Source organism: Choristoneura fumiferana, chromosome 5 (assembly GCF_025370935.1).
Source record: "Choristoneura fumiferana chromosome 5, NRCan_CFum_1, whole genome shotgun sequence".
Lineage (NCBI taxonomy): Eukaryota > Metazoa > Arthropoda > Insecta > Lepidoptera > Tortricidae > Choristoneura > Choristoneura fumiferana.
In genome coordinates this window covers 13,688,114-13,706,138 of record NC_133476.1, presented here as the reverse complement: position 1 = coordinate 13,706,138, position 18,025 = coordinate 13,688,114, and the positions used below count along the sequence as shown (strand labels likewise).

Genomic DNA, 18,025 nt, shown 5'->3' with positions numbered 1-18,025 from the left:
CAGTCGAAGTCAAAACCAGATTTACTCTTTACTACCTTGTCGATGTCACTTCGTGTATGAACTTTTGTATACGATTGTCAGAAGGCAGAGACAGAGATGAGGTACTAAAATGTAAAGATATTTTTGACCTCGACTGTACCTACGAAGTGTAATGAAGTCGTGTTTTTGGGCTTTCATTAAAGTTTTCAAACCTACCAAGCTAATTTTCAGATTTGCCCTTGCTTGTATTCGTTATTGAACTAAATAGCGTAGCAAAATGTTAAACGCTGTATTTCTCGACAAGTGTATGATGACCGAGAGAGCACGAATAAATACATTAACATAGAAACCCACACACCCAACCTCTCAAGAACACATTCTTTATTGTCACGAATAAAGGCATGTTAAATGTGGACTATACATTAAAAAGTACATTGAGACTCGGACTATTAAGCAAAAATTAACAAACCGACATTGTACTCGTAAATAAATATTAAATACCTACATTAGCCAAAGGACAGGTAATTTCTTCAATTGCATCTACTTACTATTAATTACGAGCAGAATATATAAAATCTGCAATCACTTTACTAAGGTAGATACCCCTTCTTTTCATGCTAAAATATTCACAACTACATCAAAGAAATCTAGGTAAACTCGTTACAGATTCTGAGATTCACTGAAACGTTAATATTCCGATAAACGGAAGAAGATTATCACGTCTAACATAACATGAGCACAATTTATTTTAATATTTCACTCGTCGATCCTTTGAAAAATTGAAATATCTAAAACTTTACTCATATGTTGCGAGAGTGAATTTCGTATGATCACCTCACGCATAATGTCAAACGCTATGTTCTAATAAACTTTACTAAGATTATGGAGTGAAAACTTTTACTCATGGATATGTTACCTACCTTTAAATACCAACTCATATAATTATATAATTTTTAACGATCTCAAAGTAGGTAGGTGTGAAATTAAAAAATTGAGTATGTTCTCAATATTTTTATTTGATATTATAAATGCGGATATGAGTACGTTTGTTCGCTTGTTACGCTTTCACGGTTGTAGTACGTAACCTACTTAATAACACGTGATAAAAATAGCTATAAAGATATAGTTTGAGACCCTGAGAAGGAAATAGGATAGGTTTTATCCCTAAATATTGTCTAGTCCCCGAAGACGCGCGGTAAACAAAATCTTTGACGACAAACACACCCGACGACACTGAATTAAGTTTGTATGAAATTGTCGAGGATTGCATTCTAAACACTTAAACCCCCATATTCCAATATGACAAATTAAGGAAACCTTATATAAAACTAATGTGATCTGGCTCTTTGTTGTGTTATCACTAAAAGTACATATTCAGACACATAGATTATTCATAAGAATAATGGACAGGACATAAGATACCTTTTATCTCAGTTTAGTCCATCATTTCACTGAAAAGAGGAAAACTTACATCTCAGTCCACGTGGCAAAGTCTTACACATGTTTAATACAAATAATATTGTGTACATCTAATCAGAATGTGCCTAACAAAGTAACGATGTCAGTGACACTCAATCCAATTATTGAAGGTCCTAAGCATTATTACAGTAACATCAATAACTTTCGTAGCCCTTTGATTGTCATGATCTTTAATTTAGATTATACCAGCCAGTACGAATTAAGCCCACGGTTTCAAACATTTCGCTACCCGGAGTAAAATCGTGGCCGAAATGGTGGCGAAAAAAACGTTTTTTTTTTGTCAAATGTGCACGAATTACATTTTCCTAATTTTATAGGTGCACAACGATAAGTTATGAGAAGTTCGTTAAAGAGATAAAAGGTTCTCATTTATGTTATTCCTTTTAAGGGGTTGAGAGTCACAAATAATTACGGAAAAATGCCCACTAACTCTTTTATTCAGCTTAACATATAACGGATAACATAATTTTTCAGTATCTTTATTATGGTAGGTACAAGACATGGTTTGTAATTCTAATAAATAACACAGAAAACATGAATGTTTAATATTACACGAACGGAAGACAAAGAACGTATCTATAGGTATTTTATTATTTTTCTTGAAGATCTGTTGGCCAAAATTGTATGTGTGTGTAGTAGTCGTCGTCACGTGAAGAGATAAAATAACATTGAGAGCAAAAAGTTTGAGACGCAAAGTAAATCATTGAGTTTCCTTAGTTTCATCCCTATTCCGATTTCTGCGTACGTCGGGATCGTTTGTTTGTCTTTTTACTTTCAAAGATCGTCTCGTCATTGGCACACCTCAGTTTCGACTCGATTAACTACCCTTGAACTTTGGAAAATAAGACTACCTAATACTACAAGGTGTTAATTAAAAAAAAAATAACAAAAAAGTAAAACCGACTCCAAAAAAATTAAAAAATAACAATAAATGGAACCGACTACAAAGCCCTTGAAAATATTTTTCTAGGCACCTACTAGCTCGGAGTCGGTGACTCAGCACGAGCCAGCAGGAGTGGAACAATAGTCGTCTACCTCACCTACATACTATGGGTGTCAATCCCTCCTGCTGGGTCGTGCTGAGACACGGACTTCGAGCTAGTAGGTACCTAGAAAAATATTTTCAAGGGTTTTGTAGTCGATCCATTTTTTGTTATTTTTTATTTTTTTGGAGTCGGTTTTACTTTTTTGTTAAAAATTCTCTTTATTTCTCATTTTTTATTGATTCGTAGCCAAAGTACATCTCACAACGATACTATAAAGCTCAAACATGGCTTAGTTACGTTGTTTTATAACAGAGTTCCGTTGCCTACCTTCCAGCTTCAGCATCAGATTAGTTCGAAAGAATCATTAACTTAAAGCTTCTTCTTAGTCGCTTATCTAGGTATACTAATCATGATCGTTTATAAATAAGCGAGCATTACTTAACTTTTAATAAATATTTTTGGGGTGTCTGAGGTTTCAGTTACTTAATTAACTCCTTGTATATTCCACTAGAACGCAGTAGGTAAAGTGAACTGGTCAGTTTATCAATCACTCAGATTAATCAAAAGGAAATAAAATAAACGGTCAGTGTTTCTGGTAAAAATATTATGATATTTCACTTACGTTCCACTTAGAGCTTTTAATTACTGTCTTTTGATTGTTTTGAATTAAAAGTTTGTTTTTTTCACTGCTCCTAGACTTAAGTTTTAATTATTAATAGTATATACCTGAAAATAAAGGTCTCATCTTGTAAGACGGGTGGATGGACAGACAGGCAGACGGACAGTAAACTGATTCTAAAAGGATTCCGTTTTTACCAACTAAGGTACGAAATCCAAAATGGTGCAGTAGTCTTGTTTATGACGTGACCGTATACGTTTTAATGGGATGAGATACCTAATGAGCATTACAGGCACCGTTATTGTTTTTATTACCTTACTTACTTTACCCCCTTCACACATCTACTACATTATATTTATCTACTGCTGCTCAGTTGAAAGATGAGAAGGGCAATTTTTAACCAGTTTCAAAAAAGGGAGGTTATCAATCGGGTTCTGTTTTGATTGATTTTTCGGAGCATTATGTGGAAGACACAGCAATCGTTGTTTTAGACAGATTGTGCAAATTATTGGAATTCAAAAATCTACTTAAATAATCATAATTCACACAAACTTTGAACTCTTGTTTCACATATTCAGGGGTAGAATTGCAGAAAAGGTTAAAGTACCTATGTGTTTCTTTTGCCCGCCACTTTGTACACGATATAGGATAAATCCCGCGGGATAAGAATAAGTGAATTCAATAGAAAGCTACCCTGTCACTGATTGAATTGAAACAGGCTACCCCGGGAAATCGCAAAGTTCCCGCGGGATAGATATGATTCTTTAAATAGATTAAAAAAAACACTTTCACTAATAGAAAGCCCCAGTTTTTGACTGATATTGGTTACCTACTTTTTACTCGGGAAAATGCAAAATTCCCGGGAGTTAGACATAAGTGACTTCAACATTAGGAGTAATTAGGACCACTTCAAAAATCTTTCACTAATATAAATCTACACTGTTTTTGATTAACGTAGGCTACGCTTATCACGAGAAATTCCATTTTAAAATCCTTAATTGTCAATCTAAGCATTTTAGCTTTCTTGAATACCGCATTCTCAGCATTCCGTGCTGCGTGCCGTACCCCTACACCACCACTGGACAGGAGTACAGACACAAATTTCTCCTATGCACCCAGTTTAATACATCAGTGTATGCACCACATATCTCAGCTTGTTTGTTTCTTATTTAGTCACTTAAGCAGCGACACTAGCGACATCTATGTTTTAGCCCTCAACGAGAAACTTAAACACTCCTTCGGAACTAACCGCTCATCCGGACAAAAGGTGTCGCTATTAAGAAATCAAATTAAGATTTCTTCTGGTTTTTCTGTGCATCATTGTATTTTCGATATGGATTTTACGGGATGACCGTAAAAGTAACAAAATTTGGAGTTGAAATAAAAAATCTAATCCAAATCCAATCTTAGTTTACATTCCTGTTTTTCACTTGACTAGTAGGTATAAAAGTATTTTTTCTCCCATATTACCGTGAAAATGTTTCATTCATATTTCGTCGGATATCGAATACACTCTATTTTATCAACAGCAATCAAATTGATTTGAATCTGGGCTATCGACGCCGGGCGCGGCAAACACAATGTCAGTACATCTGACCCGCTCCAGTCCAGATTAGACTTCGCTCACAAAGGCTCTTGTAATATTGTAATAGGTCGATTCATCATATTTAATAAGATTATTTAATTGTTCTTGTACCCGACACATGTATATAGTCCAGTGAATCTAGCTATTGGCTCTGTGCACGACATCAGCGCCACCTAGCGTCCGCAACTTTTTTGGCTCTGATGCTCTGAGGTTTTGACATTTCATCGTGACATTGTGACAAAAATCAAATCTATATCGTACTAATTTATAATACAAAATTACTGTGATACCGTGATTTTGGTGGACAAAAGGTTGTGAATTATTATTTTTTCATTAAAATTAAATGAGGTAAGTAAAATTTATACAAAAAGTGTGTTTTATTTTCGTTATGTCAGGGTTTGTTTACTTCATGTTTAGTTGCACTTTTACTGTAAAACGAAAAGATAAAGCTATCTTATTGGTTTCTTTGAATTATAGTAAAATTATATAATTGTTCTTATATCGCTAGTAATAAATTAAATATCGTTTTCAGATCAAAATGAGTATCATTTTGAAGACCGGTTTTGTGAGTATCACTCAATATAAAATTTCAACCACAAACCGTTTCATACGGAAAATTGTTGCTGAACATGTCCGAGATGTAGAGGAATTAAGAACAAAACAGGGATAGTGTTCAATAATTCAAGCTCGCATCATAATACAAACATCTATTACTAAAATTAGGTAAGTAGTTAAAGTCTATACAAATTGCTTTGTTAATGACAGATTCATATGAGTATGACAGATGACAGAGCCTAGATTATTTCTTCTTTTGGCCACTATGAGCGCTGCGATAGATTTCATTACCCCCACCTAGTAGGTACTTCACACCCTCCCAATATTCGATTAATGAAGGTGAGCTGAGCACGCTTGGAAATTGACACCTGCCTATATTCGATATTTCCATTGGAGTAGAGTAAGTGATATAAAAGATAAATTACGGCACAGCTACTTAAAATGAATGGGCCAGGCTTATAATTTCAGCTAATAATTGATATTTTTCATTCATAGTCATGGCATGTTAGATAATGAACGAAAACAATGGACACAAAACCCTAAGTAGGTATAGAGTAGTTAGACGAAGCTCAACATTTGTCACATGTTGTGTTATGTCACAATACTTGCTAATTTATTCGACACTTCAATCTCATCGTCGTGAACATAGATAGATGTACTTACGTAAAAAGGATTTCGTCTCCCCTATGTGGAAGAGCCCTCTTCATCTTTTTCTTCTTTAATCAAATCCGTCAAAGACATCTCAGGTTGATAGTCTTTAGGTACAATATAATGTTCCATAGGCCAACTTCATATAATTCCTACCATTATAATTAGTTCGTAATCATAGATAACTATGCGATAACGAGCTTTAACTAAACACAAAAATTAGCCTGAAAATTAAATTAGGTATGCATCGAGACAATTGCAACTCAATATACGTACCTACACCACAGTTTACAAGGTTAAACAAAGGGCTCTTAGGACTTAGGTATTATATATATTAACGCATTTTATTAGCGTATTCGCAAGTTCACAGAAACAAGGGAGTTATTATAGTAACTTAATGAAGTAAGTTGAGGTCTGTTTGTAATTGTCATATTAGTTTCATCTCCGTTAAGTTTCTCAAAGCGATATTAATTGGGTTCGTAGAGTAATATGTACCGGGAGATATTAATAACGCTCATGCTCTACACATTCAGTACTTGAAGGTATTATAGGCACTTCCACTGCTATGCCATTTCATAAGATAAATCATTTATGTTTAATCAAAACGAAGTAATACAGCTAGATTATCTTAGTTCATAATATAAGTATATCTAATCTAATACAAAAATCCTCATAATTTCCTACCACAATGTACTGATTATATCTGAAATATCGAATTGCCTTCCAAAACTCTCCATAGATGTAGATGCAAAGATTGCCAAAGTTGTAATAATGTTCTTGAATAACTGCCTCCCTACGTTCATAATTTACCTTCGACATTTTCACCTTTAAAATGTTTTTTACCAAAACCTAAGCAAATATAGGTTACTTAGATAAGATACTCTCCATAAATAAGAGAAATATAACATATATCTACCTGTTTTATACCACATATGTATTTTTTATTATATCTGCCTCTGGCGTTATAAGAGAATATTTTAAACGCAAATGAGAAGAGGGATACTGAATAACAAAATAAAAACAAAAAGACACAAGTTCACCTCAAAATATAGACGCGCTGAGTACGGCGAGGTCACCAGGGACCTAACCATTAAGGTAAGGTTAATTCATACATGGTGCACAGACGGTGCGTCGAATGCCCATTCATAATAAATATTCCTCCCAAAACGAGAAAGGCAAAAAAATACCCGTTGAAAACGATGAAAGTCATCGAAATTTTATTCTGTCCTGTATTTTTTCAAGTGTGCAACATTTACAATTATTTCGATGATTACTACCTAGATAGTGATAATACATTTTGTGTGTACTTAGCTTAACTTGTAAGATAAGCCTATCTAGAAGGAAATATGACGTTCGCATCACATGATGATATTGTGCGGCTTGATGCCAGCAATGTCAGTGTTACGCGAGTGGCTGCGTTACCGGCCAGCAGGCTGACCCCGCATTCGCGACTGCGCCATGTACGTACATAACCCGCCTATAAAACGGTGGAAGTGACAGAGCACGCGGTCATTTATCTCGCGAATAAAATATTTCACAGATAACGATAAATCCCGATAGTAATATAAGTAAACGGTCGTCGGTAATTATAGCTGCCGTATTTTTTAGATTTATGTGCTAAGGTTATGGCTCCGCTGTCGGCTAGCTCGCGACTGTCTTGTTTATTTTCCGGCTGAAAGAATATGGTTCACTATAGGGAGTAACCTCGGAAAACCATTAATTCATATTTACTACCCTCGCATTTATGAAACATAAATGTGGGTTTACGAGAAGGTGGAAAGGCTGCAGGCATATTCTAGCATCGTTCAGTTTATGGGTCACCTTAAATAGAGGTTTAATTATTGGTACCTGCGAACAGATTTATAGCGGCGTTTAATTAAAGCACCGGTCAAGTGCGAGCAGGCACCACCGGAAACCACTTTGCTTTACCGCACTGAACTCTTTTTAAGAAAATAATTTTCCCCTTTTTTTCTTTTTCTTTAATCTTTAGCAGCTCGTAAAAATAAGAATAAAGAAAAAGTTTTTGTAATTTAAAATTTTGTTAAAAATGTGTCATCCTCTAAAAAGTACTGTCTAATAGATATATGACGCTCTGGTCACCACACCTCTACTTTTCTAGAAAATTATATTTTTAGTATAATTAGGAACTAGGTGTAATTTTTTCGCCGTTTTACCTTGTTATAAAGAAATAAAACCGGCCAAGAGCATGTCGGACACACCCAAAATAGGGTTCCGTAGCCATTACGAAAAAATTAAGTAATATTTTCCTAAGGATATCGTATTTTATACGGAATCTTTCAAGTTTAGGTATATTTTATACCTTAGGCTGCTATTTACTCATAAACTACTAATAATTCTCAAGCAAACTTAGCCGTTATAGTTTTCCTTGAAAGTTTGATATACTTACTACCATCCTGATTTTTTACAAATTTTTCCACTCACCGGTTTAGGTTTTAGAGGGGGGGGACGCTCGATTTTTATGAAAATTTGCACTTTAAAGTTGAATATTTCGCAAACAAATCACTGAATCGAAATTTTTTTTAAAAGACCTATCCAACGATTCCCCACACTATAGGGTTGGATGAGGAAAAAAAATCACCCCACTTTACGTCTATGGGAGGTACCCTAAAAAAAAATATTTTTGAATTTTTAATTGTACCATTTTGTCGGCATAGTTTACTTATATATCCGTGCAAAATTACAGCTTTCTAGCATTGATAGTCCCTGAGCAAAGCCGCAGACGGACAGACAGACAGACAGACAGACAAACGGACAGACAGACAGACATGGCGAAACTATAAGGGTTCCGTTTTTGCCATTTTGGCTCCGGAACCCTAAAAATAAGTAGTATTTATTTAAAACGCGTGTTAAAATCCTGACTGCAAGTACGTATGTACCTGCTGCAAGAAAAAAATCTGTGATAAATGACCTACCGGAGAAGTCGGAGGATCTCACTGTTCTCTGATGAATCAAATGATTATAGGAGAGAATCCACAGGATCCTGTCATTTCTCGACAATAGCAGTTCCGAACAACAGCGAGCTATTCACATTCCTTTTGACTTCTCATAATAATTTGGTTTAAATCTCAATCTAAAAAATAAGTCTTCGCAATCTCTATGAACTAAAAGAATTTCTTTGCTCACCCGCGACCTTTTATAGCTAAGTTTATGCAAGATATGCGTGTTCATGCAGTTCCTCCACCTCCACACTATAAGAACACACTAATCACATAAACCAATAATTGGGTGAACAAAGAAATTCTTTTAGTTCATTGATATGGACCTCCGCAAAGTAACGCCTGATTCAATAAATTCTTTGCAATCTACCTAGAAGTTCAGCTACTATATTATGTAGGTACTTATGTACCTAAATAATGAACGGTTACCCCTGAAAGAACCACGTCTTCAATTAAGTATGCAATTTATCGACCGCAACTTAGTGGCGGCACTATATCGTTCCGTACCCAACTGGCTGCTGCCCACAGGCCACAATAAACATGGATTATGCTTAAGTGGCTAAATAAGAAACAAACAAGCTGAGATATGAGGTGCATAGGGGAAATTCGTGTCGGTACCGTTGACCATCAGTGGTGTAGCGGTATAGCACGCGGTACGGATTACCGAGGACCTGGGTTCGATTCCCAGTGATGGTCTTATTTTTCTGGTTTTTCTGTGCATCTATATTTCAGTTTGTATTTCTAAGTCTAATATTAATGCAAATTGTATAAATATTCTCATATAAGTGAATTTAATGTAATTCTTTTGAGAATAAAGTATCTTTAACCCGAAATCTAAATCGTTTTTTGATGCGTTAGTCAGCAAGCAAATTGTTCATTTGTCATTATTATATAGAGCTGAAGTAATAAATTTATGATTAGTATTGTATCCAGTATACTAAGAACATTATTTTTTACCTCAGCACTTCAAACAGGCAGGTTTTGCTATGAGAAATCACTGAGCAAAATCGCATTTTACTCACTCCGTGAGACTGAGTAACTTTTTTTTTTAAATGCTGAGGATAGTGTTGGGTCCACTCACTGAATTCCATATATTTGAACTTCACTTTGATCTGTCACTTTCACTTCAACACGAAAAAAGCGAGAGATAGAATCAAATGTGTTGATTACAATCTTAAATTAAATTTATGGTCTTAAAAATATATCGATACGTAATAAATTACATGATAACGAAATATTTCCAAAATGTAAATTTCCCGCCTTGTTAATAAAGTATGCAACCTCGTTGCACGAAAGCCGCTTCTCTTGTTTTTTTTATAAAATAATTCCTTATTGCCTCTACAGTTGGAAAACAGTACAGTTAAAAAAAAATACTTTAATCCCTAGAGATTAATGAGGAGCTTTAGTTCCGATATGCAGAGACTAAAGTAACATTTTAAGAGCATGAGAAGTGAAAGATATATTATTTCTTAAGTTTTATCATTGTGGTGATTGTGCGACTATAACAAACCTCGTGGGACGTTACACAAACGTTTGAAAATCAGGACAGGCCCAGAGAGACCACGGAGAAGCAGCCTCAGTATTGAAAGATGATTTATATTGTGTTGTCATCTTTTACGTTAACGATCGCAGATTTCGTTAACTAAACAAACGTGAGTGTTCATGAAACGATACTTATTCCGGTTTATGGTGTTTGTCATTTGAAATAATTGTGCTTTCACTTCATTTTATGAGACATCGCCCCTGTAATTAAATTAAATGTTTTCATATGTAGCGAAATTCAAACACGAAATGTACTTCTTTTGAACTTAAAATACTGTGGCAATTAATAAGAATATAGCCTACAATGCATACCTAATTAAGGGCTAAGATTTTATTAAATTGATATTTTTGGATGTCATAAATTATTGCTGTTTTACTCTTTTTATGAGCTTGAATTGGATGAATGTATAGATATACAACTATACCTAAATATAAAAGAGTAATATTATAACTCACTGACTGATCGACTGACTACGCAAAATCTAAACTGCTGAGGCTTAACTGCCAACGCTCGTAAGTGCGTCCGGATGGTTTTCCTTTATCACAAGGTTACGATTGTGACTCAAGGGCAAAGATGTATGTATGTATACAAAAGGGGGTTACGAATTACAGGAAGGGAGAGCTGCCCCTTCAAACAAAGTCGCCAAGCGGTCACAGCGGAAGACCAGCGTTGGCCTACACGGCCAACACTATGCTGAGCTGGGACCGCTTCGCGATTTCGCATTTTGTTGTTTTTTTTTTCTTTCTTTAATGTATTTTTATTATGTTTTGTGCGAATAGCGAATAAATATTTCTATTTCTATTTTCTATTTCTATTTCAAACCCTTATAAGAGGATGAAGCTGTATGTAGCCTGTGTCACAGCTTGTGTATTCAGTATTCAGTATTTATTTATTGCAACACCTTTTACAAAAAAATATAAAAAATGATTCCCTGTTCGCCCTTATAAATTAACTTAACTTATGTAGTATCACAGAATGAATAGATAATAGGATATGACTTATGTATATTCTTGGTTTTTCTTCGTTCCTCACCTTAACAGAATCCTGGCTACAACCCTGTGTACCCAGAAGTACATATATATATATAATATATATGTATTGATGGCGGAACTCCTGTAATTAGGTGCGTGTTGCATTTGCGCAGAACAAACTCATTACCTCAGCTCGTTACCCTAGCTTACATTGTTTGCATCTGGCGACGCGTGCCCGGGCACCTCATAGGTGCTTAGTGCTTTGTTACAAGCATTGAAGCATATCAGTTTAGTTTTACACATGTGCATTTAGTTTAACACGTTAACACCGAGAGAACTGTATTGATAAACTGTATTAGATTGTAAATTTAAAACGAGTCATAATTGGATATGTACAAGAACGAATTCACTGAATGAAAATTATTTTATATATTAACGATAATGTGTTTTTAAATTGGTATAGTATTACAAATGGGTTTTCTAAAACAATATAATCAAGGTCACATCTATACTTTCATTTGAAATCTTTTTCGTTTAGCACACGTCTGGTTTTTTTATTACGGCCTCAATCATATTTTCTTCGGGAATCCATTTGCAATAATGTTTAATGTTTAATGTTTATTTGGGCAAAAAACGGTACAATATAGCAAATAAAAAACTTAAGAAAATAAGACTTAAACGAAACATAGACCAGCAAATATGCCACTATTAAATTATACAGTAGAGTAACACGTACAAAGAATATAAATGACCTATTAAACAATAATTTAGATGAACAAAACGAAACTAATGTCTTAACAGGGCAGCTTTAAACCTGTTAAGAGAAAGGTTGAATATATCTAATTCCGAAAATGAATTATTGTAGGTTTTACAAGCTCTACGTATAAATGCATTGGAAGCATATCTTCTACGAGTAAACGGGACATGAAACAGCTTTATGAGTCGCGTATTAGGACGAGGTACTCTAAGACATATTTTATGTAACAGATATGGGGAGTCAGTTCTATTCGAAAGAATATTATGCAAAAGAATTTGGTTTCTGAATGTGCGTCGATCCTTTAGTGATACAATACTATCACCGCTGAACGGTGTGCCCGACTGGTGAGCCTTCCACTGTAAGTGTTTAATTAATTTATTTTGTATTTTTTCTATCGAATCTATATATATTCCATATTGGGGATTCCAAACATTTGATGAGTACTCCAAGATTGGTCTTACTAAGGAATTAAAAAGTGTTAACATAGTGTCTACACACCGAAATTCCTTCCCTAATCTCAATATGAACCCCAGCAGCCGGAAGGAACGACTAGAGATACTTTCAATGTGGTTACAAAAAAGCAACTTAGCGTCAAGATAAACACCAAGGTCCTTTACTAATGACGTTCTACTTAATTTCTCATTATTAATATAATAATCATATTTTATGTTGTGTATTTTTCTTGTGAATGTAATTATATTACATTTTAATAATATTTAGAAGACCGTCTAAGATGAGATTTTAGGCTGACAGAATTTTTTGTCAACTCTGAATTTTGCTAGCAAGTCCTGTCTAGTTTAGTTTATTTATTCATTCAAAATATTACATTATAAATAATTTACATAAATATCAAGATACTTACAAGAATTTATATTGAAATTGTCAATAAGATTAATAATAAAATAAAATTCTAAGAATGATATGAATAAAAATAACAAAAGTGGCGACACATTACATGAACTACGTTTGTCGGAGTTATTACTATGTATGTAAAGCAAGAGCTGGCGAAAGTAAGTCAAGGCAAATGTACGAAAGTAATATCACTTAGGTATTTTTGTAGGAAAATTTGAGTGGAGTGTATTCAAATAGGTAACACATAGATACTTTTATTCACTCATTCAGTCCATTCGTGACAGCTCTGTGAATCGATCTGTACAATTACCAAGTTTGGTAGTGTAATATTCAAGAGACCTCGCACCTAAAATATTTTATACGGGTGCCCTTCGCAAGGTCTAAAATGTTTTGGTCGAAATTGTTCGGTATAACATTACATGGCATACTTATTTTTTTGCATAAAGATTTTTTTGCGTAAGTACATAGTTTTTTTCCTAGAGCACTTTTGGTCTATAATTGTTTAGTCTAATTTTTTTATTACTAAAATGCTAAATCTATAAAAAAATTAGATCTAATTATTATTTAGTCTAATATTCAATGTCCAAAAAAAATGAATGAAAAGAATGAATATTTGATACTTGGATAGGCGAAACAGCAAAGGGGTGACGGGTGAAAACCCAAGTAACATGATTGCTCAACTATAGATTAGGTTAGGTTAGTATTGTGTGAAGGCGCGAAGCGCCTTAACTAGGCGGAATAAGAGCTTCGCCTCAGAGTCGCTAAATTCATATTTGTTTTCCAGACATAAAATAAGTGGTAACAATATTCGGATTAACAATTTTATATCTATAATACATTCGACAAAACAATGTTATACCATACAAATGTTATACTTACTAAACAATTTTTCGACCAAAATATATTATGAAAAACAATTTCGACCAAACAATTTTCGACATTTCAATCATTCGACGAAAGGTTGTAATGCAAAAAAATATGTTACAATTTTTTTTTACGCAAAACAATTTTAGACTAGTCTATAAAATGGGTCTACATTTTATACATTTACTCAGGATATTTTACGATTCTAATACAACATAGACAAGCGCATCATAACCATTACGGCTTATACGGACATTGATATTTTATACGAGCTCCGATATTAAGCCAGTAAATAAAGCGGTTGTGTACAAACTTCTTACAAAAACGCGTGGAGAGTTTACCTTGTAATGTAACTAACTCTAAGTTATGTTAGGCACAAGCACAATCCATATTGGCAACAGAATTCTTTTAAAGAAAATGAACTCCCTATTCTTACTTAGAATTTTCTTCGTCCACACTGTTCCTTAGAAAAAACGGGAGCTACGAGTATGTACTTTGAGGGAATATTGTGTCAAATATTTTTGGAATTATGTTGATAAGTACATATATTTTATTTATAGTATTAATTGTGTATCTGTGGCACCAATAACTAAGCGAAGCAAAATAAAATCATCTAGAAAAACACAATCGATCTAGGTTTTGAATAGTCAATTATCTCTATAACCGACTAAAGTGAAGTTGGGAGGCTTACGAAGTAATAGCGTCTGCTGCAAGTGATGACGACCCCGCGCCTCATATTCAGCTTAATTTCACGGATATTCTACCCACATTATTCGGACGACCTATTTATCAGGAGAAGTTAAGAGCACAGTATGTGGTGAATAAGATTAACCAAATGAGCTATGCGTTTATTTCTGTATTCCGCTATTAATTCAGACTTAATCCTTCCAATGTTTACGGAAGGATGTACAAAAGGGGTGTTAACTTTTCGGCGTTTAGAACATAATTTTGGTAGTCAAATAAAGCTTATCTCATGAAACCTTAGCTTCGCGCAGCGCAATAGGTACAATAGAAAAACAGTTTAATGTAATGAATTACAATTTATTATTTACTTACTATCTGTTCTACTACTACACGACAGCTACATCTATGCGATTTTTTTTTCATACAGAAACCCACCCTACTCTATTTGTTTATTTCAATAAAAAAAATACGGAATTACAGTTAAAAACCAACGAGCTGTAAAATTCAAATGAAATAAAAAAAAGATTTAAAAAAACATCTAAATACCTCTACGTAAACACGTAGTAGTCAGCGTGGTAGCGTGATGCTTTGCCACTTGGATTCTCCTAATTTATAAATGGCACTAATTGTAGATAATATTGCAGCTATTTGTTGTCCCAGGTGGCTGACCGAGTGCGCGAGCGCGCGGCGCGGGGGGATGCCCGTGCGCAAGGGGCTGCTCGCGCCCCAAAACACCTTCCTCGACACCATCGCCACACGCTTCGATGGCACACGTAAGTAGTATATTTTATGATATCCTTAAGCGCAAAACACAGTACACGGAGCAGGTGAGGGTTGAGAGTGGGTCAGGTCGGGAGTGCGGCGGACCTATTTACGTGGGTGTAAGCATATGAAGAACATTACACCAACGGTAGGCGCGGAGCGCGTTGCGGTTGCGCGCGGGTGCCGTGGTGTGATGTTGTTCATATACAGCCACGTACAGGCCTGCCGACCCGCCCGCTCCTGACTCCCGCCCTGTGTGAGTTTTACGCTTTACGTACAGAGAACCAGAGAGCCGTTGCATCAAAGTCAATATCTTGGAAAATACCATACAAAAATACATGTATATCGCCCAATGACTAACGACCGCTTAGCGGTATAAACATTAGACATATTTTCTACGGGATGTTGACGTTATCTGTGATGACGAGCTAGAATGAGAATTTTGGCATAGAGTTCGGTCAACACAACAGTAAAATCCACTCACAATGTCTTCAGCCTACCCGTGATTGTGATGATGATGCGACTGTGTAGAAATATCCGAAGTTCATTAAAAGTATTCGCGGTCTACATCCCTTAGAAATGTATACCCTAGCAAATATCACCTAAGTATAAATATTAAAACCCTGACAAGCTAGCACGCGAAAACTATTCTATACTAGGTATCTGTTGACCGTGAATCCGTCCACGTAGATTTCGTTTGTCACTATCCCGCCGCGCGGGAACTATGAAATTTTCGGGGATAAAACTATTCTATGTCCTTCCCCGGAACTTCATCTAAATCGGTTCAGCGGTTTGACGTGATGAGGTAACAATCAAACAAACAGACTTACAAACTTTCGCATTTATAATATTCTCCATGTCTAAAACGATTCCATAAAGATAATAACAGAAAAATACTTTCCTTTTACGAGTATAAACACAAGTTCACTTCCTTTCGACTGTTAAAGGACACAATAACAAGATCCCTCGCGGCCAATAGTAACGTAACACCACCGCAAGTAACCAATGCACATGATCCTTTTCTTTTCAATCTTCGTTTCATAAATGTAAATAAAAATGAAGGCGAGCGTCAAGGAAATTCACGAGGGAACAAATGTAAATCCGAGCAAATAGACCCACCAGTGGGTTAGGTATTTCGGCTTGCACGCGATATTTGCGGTATTGTTGGCCTACCTGATCACGACCAAGATGTATAAAATTGTTTGTCTACTTTAATACAATAAGATGGAAAATCGCTTTGGTGCATTGCAATAATGTTCGTGACTTTGACTCTATCAACATAAGAACTACCTACCTATCTGAAAAATTCAAGATCTTAAAAAATATTAATGATGATTATTTGAAAATAAATTAATTGAATTAAAATGTTATGAACAATAAATTGAGTACTTATACGCCATGAAAATATTTTTTCTATCAGTTTGAAGTCGGTGCCTCAGCTAGAGCCAGCAGGAGTGATAGAATCTCAATAGATAATACGAGTACGTATAAGCATTTACTTAAGTGAGATAGACGACTATAGGCCCACTCCTGCTGGCACGTAGTCAATTGCATTTTTATTTCTTTTTCTCACTTTTCTTCCCGTTTTTTAGTGTATCTAACTTATCTTAAGCGGTCGGTTGTTTTATGCGATAAACGCTGCGTTAAACGCAATGCGCTTGACGCACATCAATTAGCATCAGATAATCTAATTACCAAACATTGTTTTTCGCGGTTATCTTTCGCACGCATTATCTGTTACAAAATCGATATGCGTCAAACGCATTGCGTTTATCGCATAAAACAACCGAGTTAGAAAACATAGCTTATAGCTTATAGTTTCATGTCAACGTTAATATTATTGAGGAGTCTGTCAGGGTAGAGTAGTGAGACCCTAGGGGTTCAATTTGAGTAAAACAAATTTACAATTTAAGACGTATATTTAGCATCAGGTCAGCCGTAATGTTGGAGAGGTGGTAGAAAGAACTTTAAAAATAAGAAAATAAAATAAAACTAAGGTAAATTAAATTAGGAAAAAGTTCGTTAAAATTTGGAATTTGCAAAAACCCAACGGTAATATACAATAATTTCACAATTTTGAAATTAAAGGGCTGAGAGGAATTAATTACTTATGTACAAAGACTGCTAGAAATTTTATAAACAGAATTAAAAATTTGAGAAATAACTATTTTATTTTTGGCTAAATTTACAATTAAACTCTTGAGAGAAAAAACAAGTTAAAAATACTCAAGTAAAGATTGATATTTGCCACACCATCCGTTCCACTTCACCATATATATATTGTAACGAGCATGACTTGCCTAGCAACTGTCTTTTTTTGTCTCACTAGATGGCGCACTGTTGCGTGAGGTTTTTAAGTATGGCTTTCAAAGTCTGTTATTACGGGCGTGATAACAAAGTTTAGATTAAAATCATATTTAATACATCTTAAAACCGTACCATAAAAATATCTAGCATGCCACAGTGTTGCATAGTCCCCGTTTTGTTCGGAAAAAAGGGAGGACAAAGGTTTCTGAAAGACAAAACTGTCTCAAAACACAGACATTCATTGCAAGGGAACGCATATTTGCCATAGTTAATTTCAAATATTGCAAAATATTCACAAAATTATTCTAATTATAAATAAACCCGCGTAGCTCACCCAAAAACTATGAGATTTGACATTTCGGAGACCTCACGCTACACTAGCGCCTCTAGTGGCGAATTCATACGCGATAGCCCTCATTCCACTTCACCAAATAGTGATTTTCAATAGCTAATCTATGAGATACTCTAAAATCTGCC

General features: G+C 34.9%; 1 protein-coding gene across 9 annotated transcripts in view; it reads left to right on the top strand.

Annotated features, from left to right (window-relative positions):
- The window catches only part of LOC141428213 (voltage-gated delayed rectifier potassium channel KCNH8-like), a 134,447-nt gene that overhangs the window by 76,014 nt on the left and 40,408 nt on the right, over window positions 1-18,025 (top strand). For 6 of the 9 annotated variants that reach the window (XM_074088060.1, XM_074088059.1, XM_074088058.1 and 3 more), the window contains exons 1-2: window positions 7,237-7,311; window positions 15,140-15,252. In XM_074088060.1, the coding sequence (XP_073944161.1) occupies window positions 7,310-7,311; window positions 15,140-15,252 (115 nt within the window). In that variant the 5' untranslated portion in view covers window positions 7,237-7,309. Of the gene's footprint in view, window positions 1-7,236; window positions 7,312-10,389; window positions 10,461-15,139; window positions 15,253-18,025 lie in introns of those variants that run through there. The other 3 variants (XM_074088055.1, XM_074088053.1, XM_074088056.1) reach the window with 2 other exon arrangements.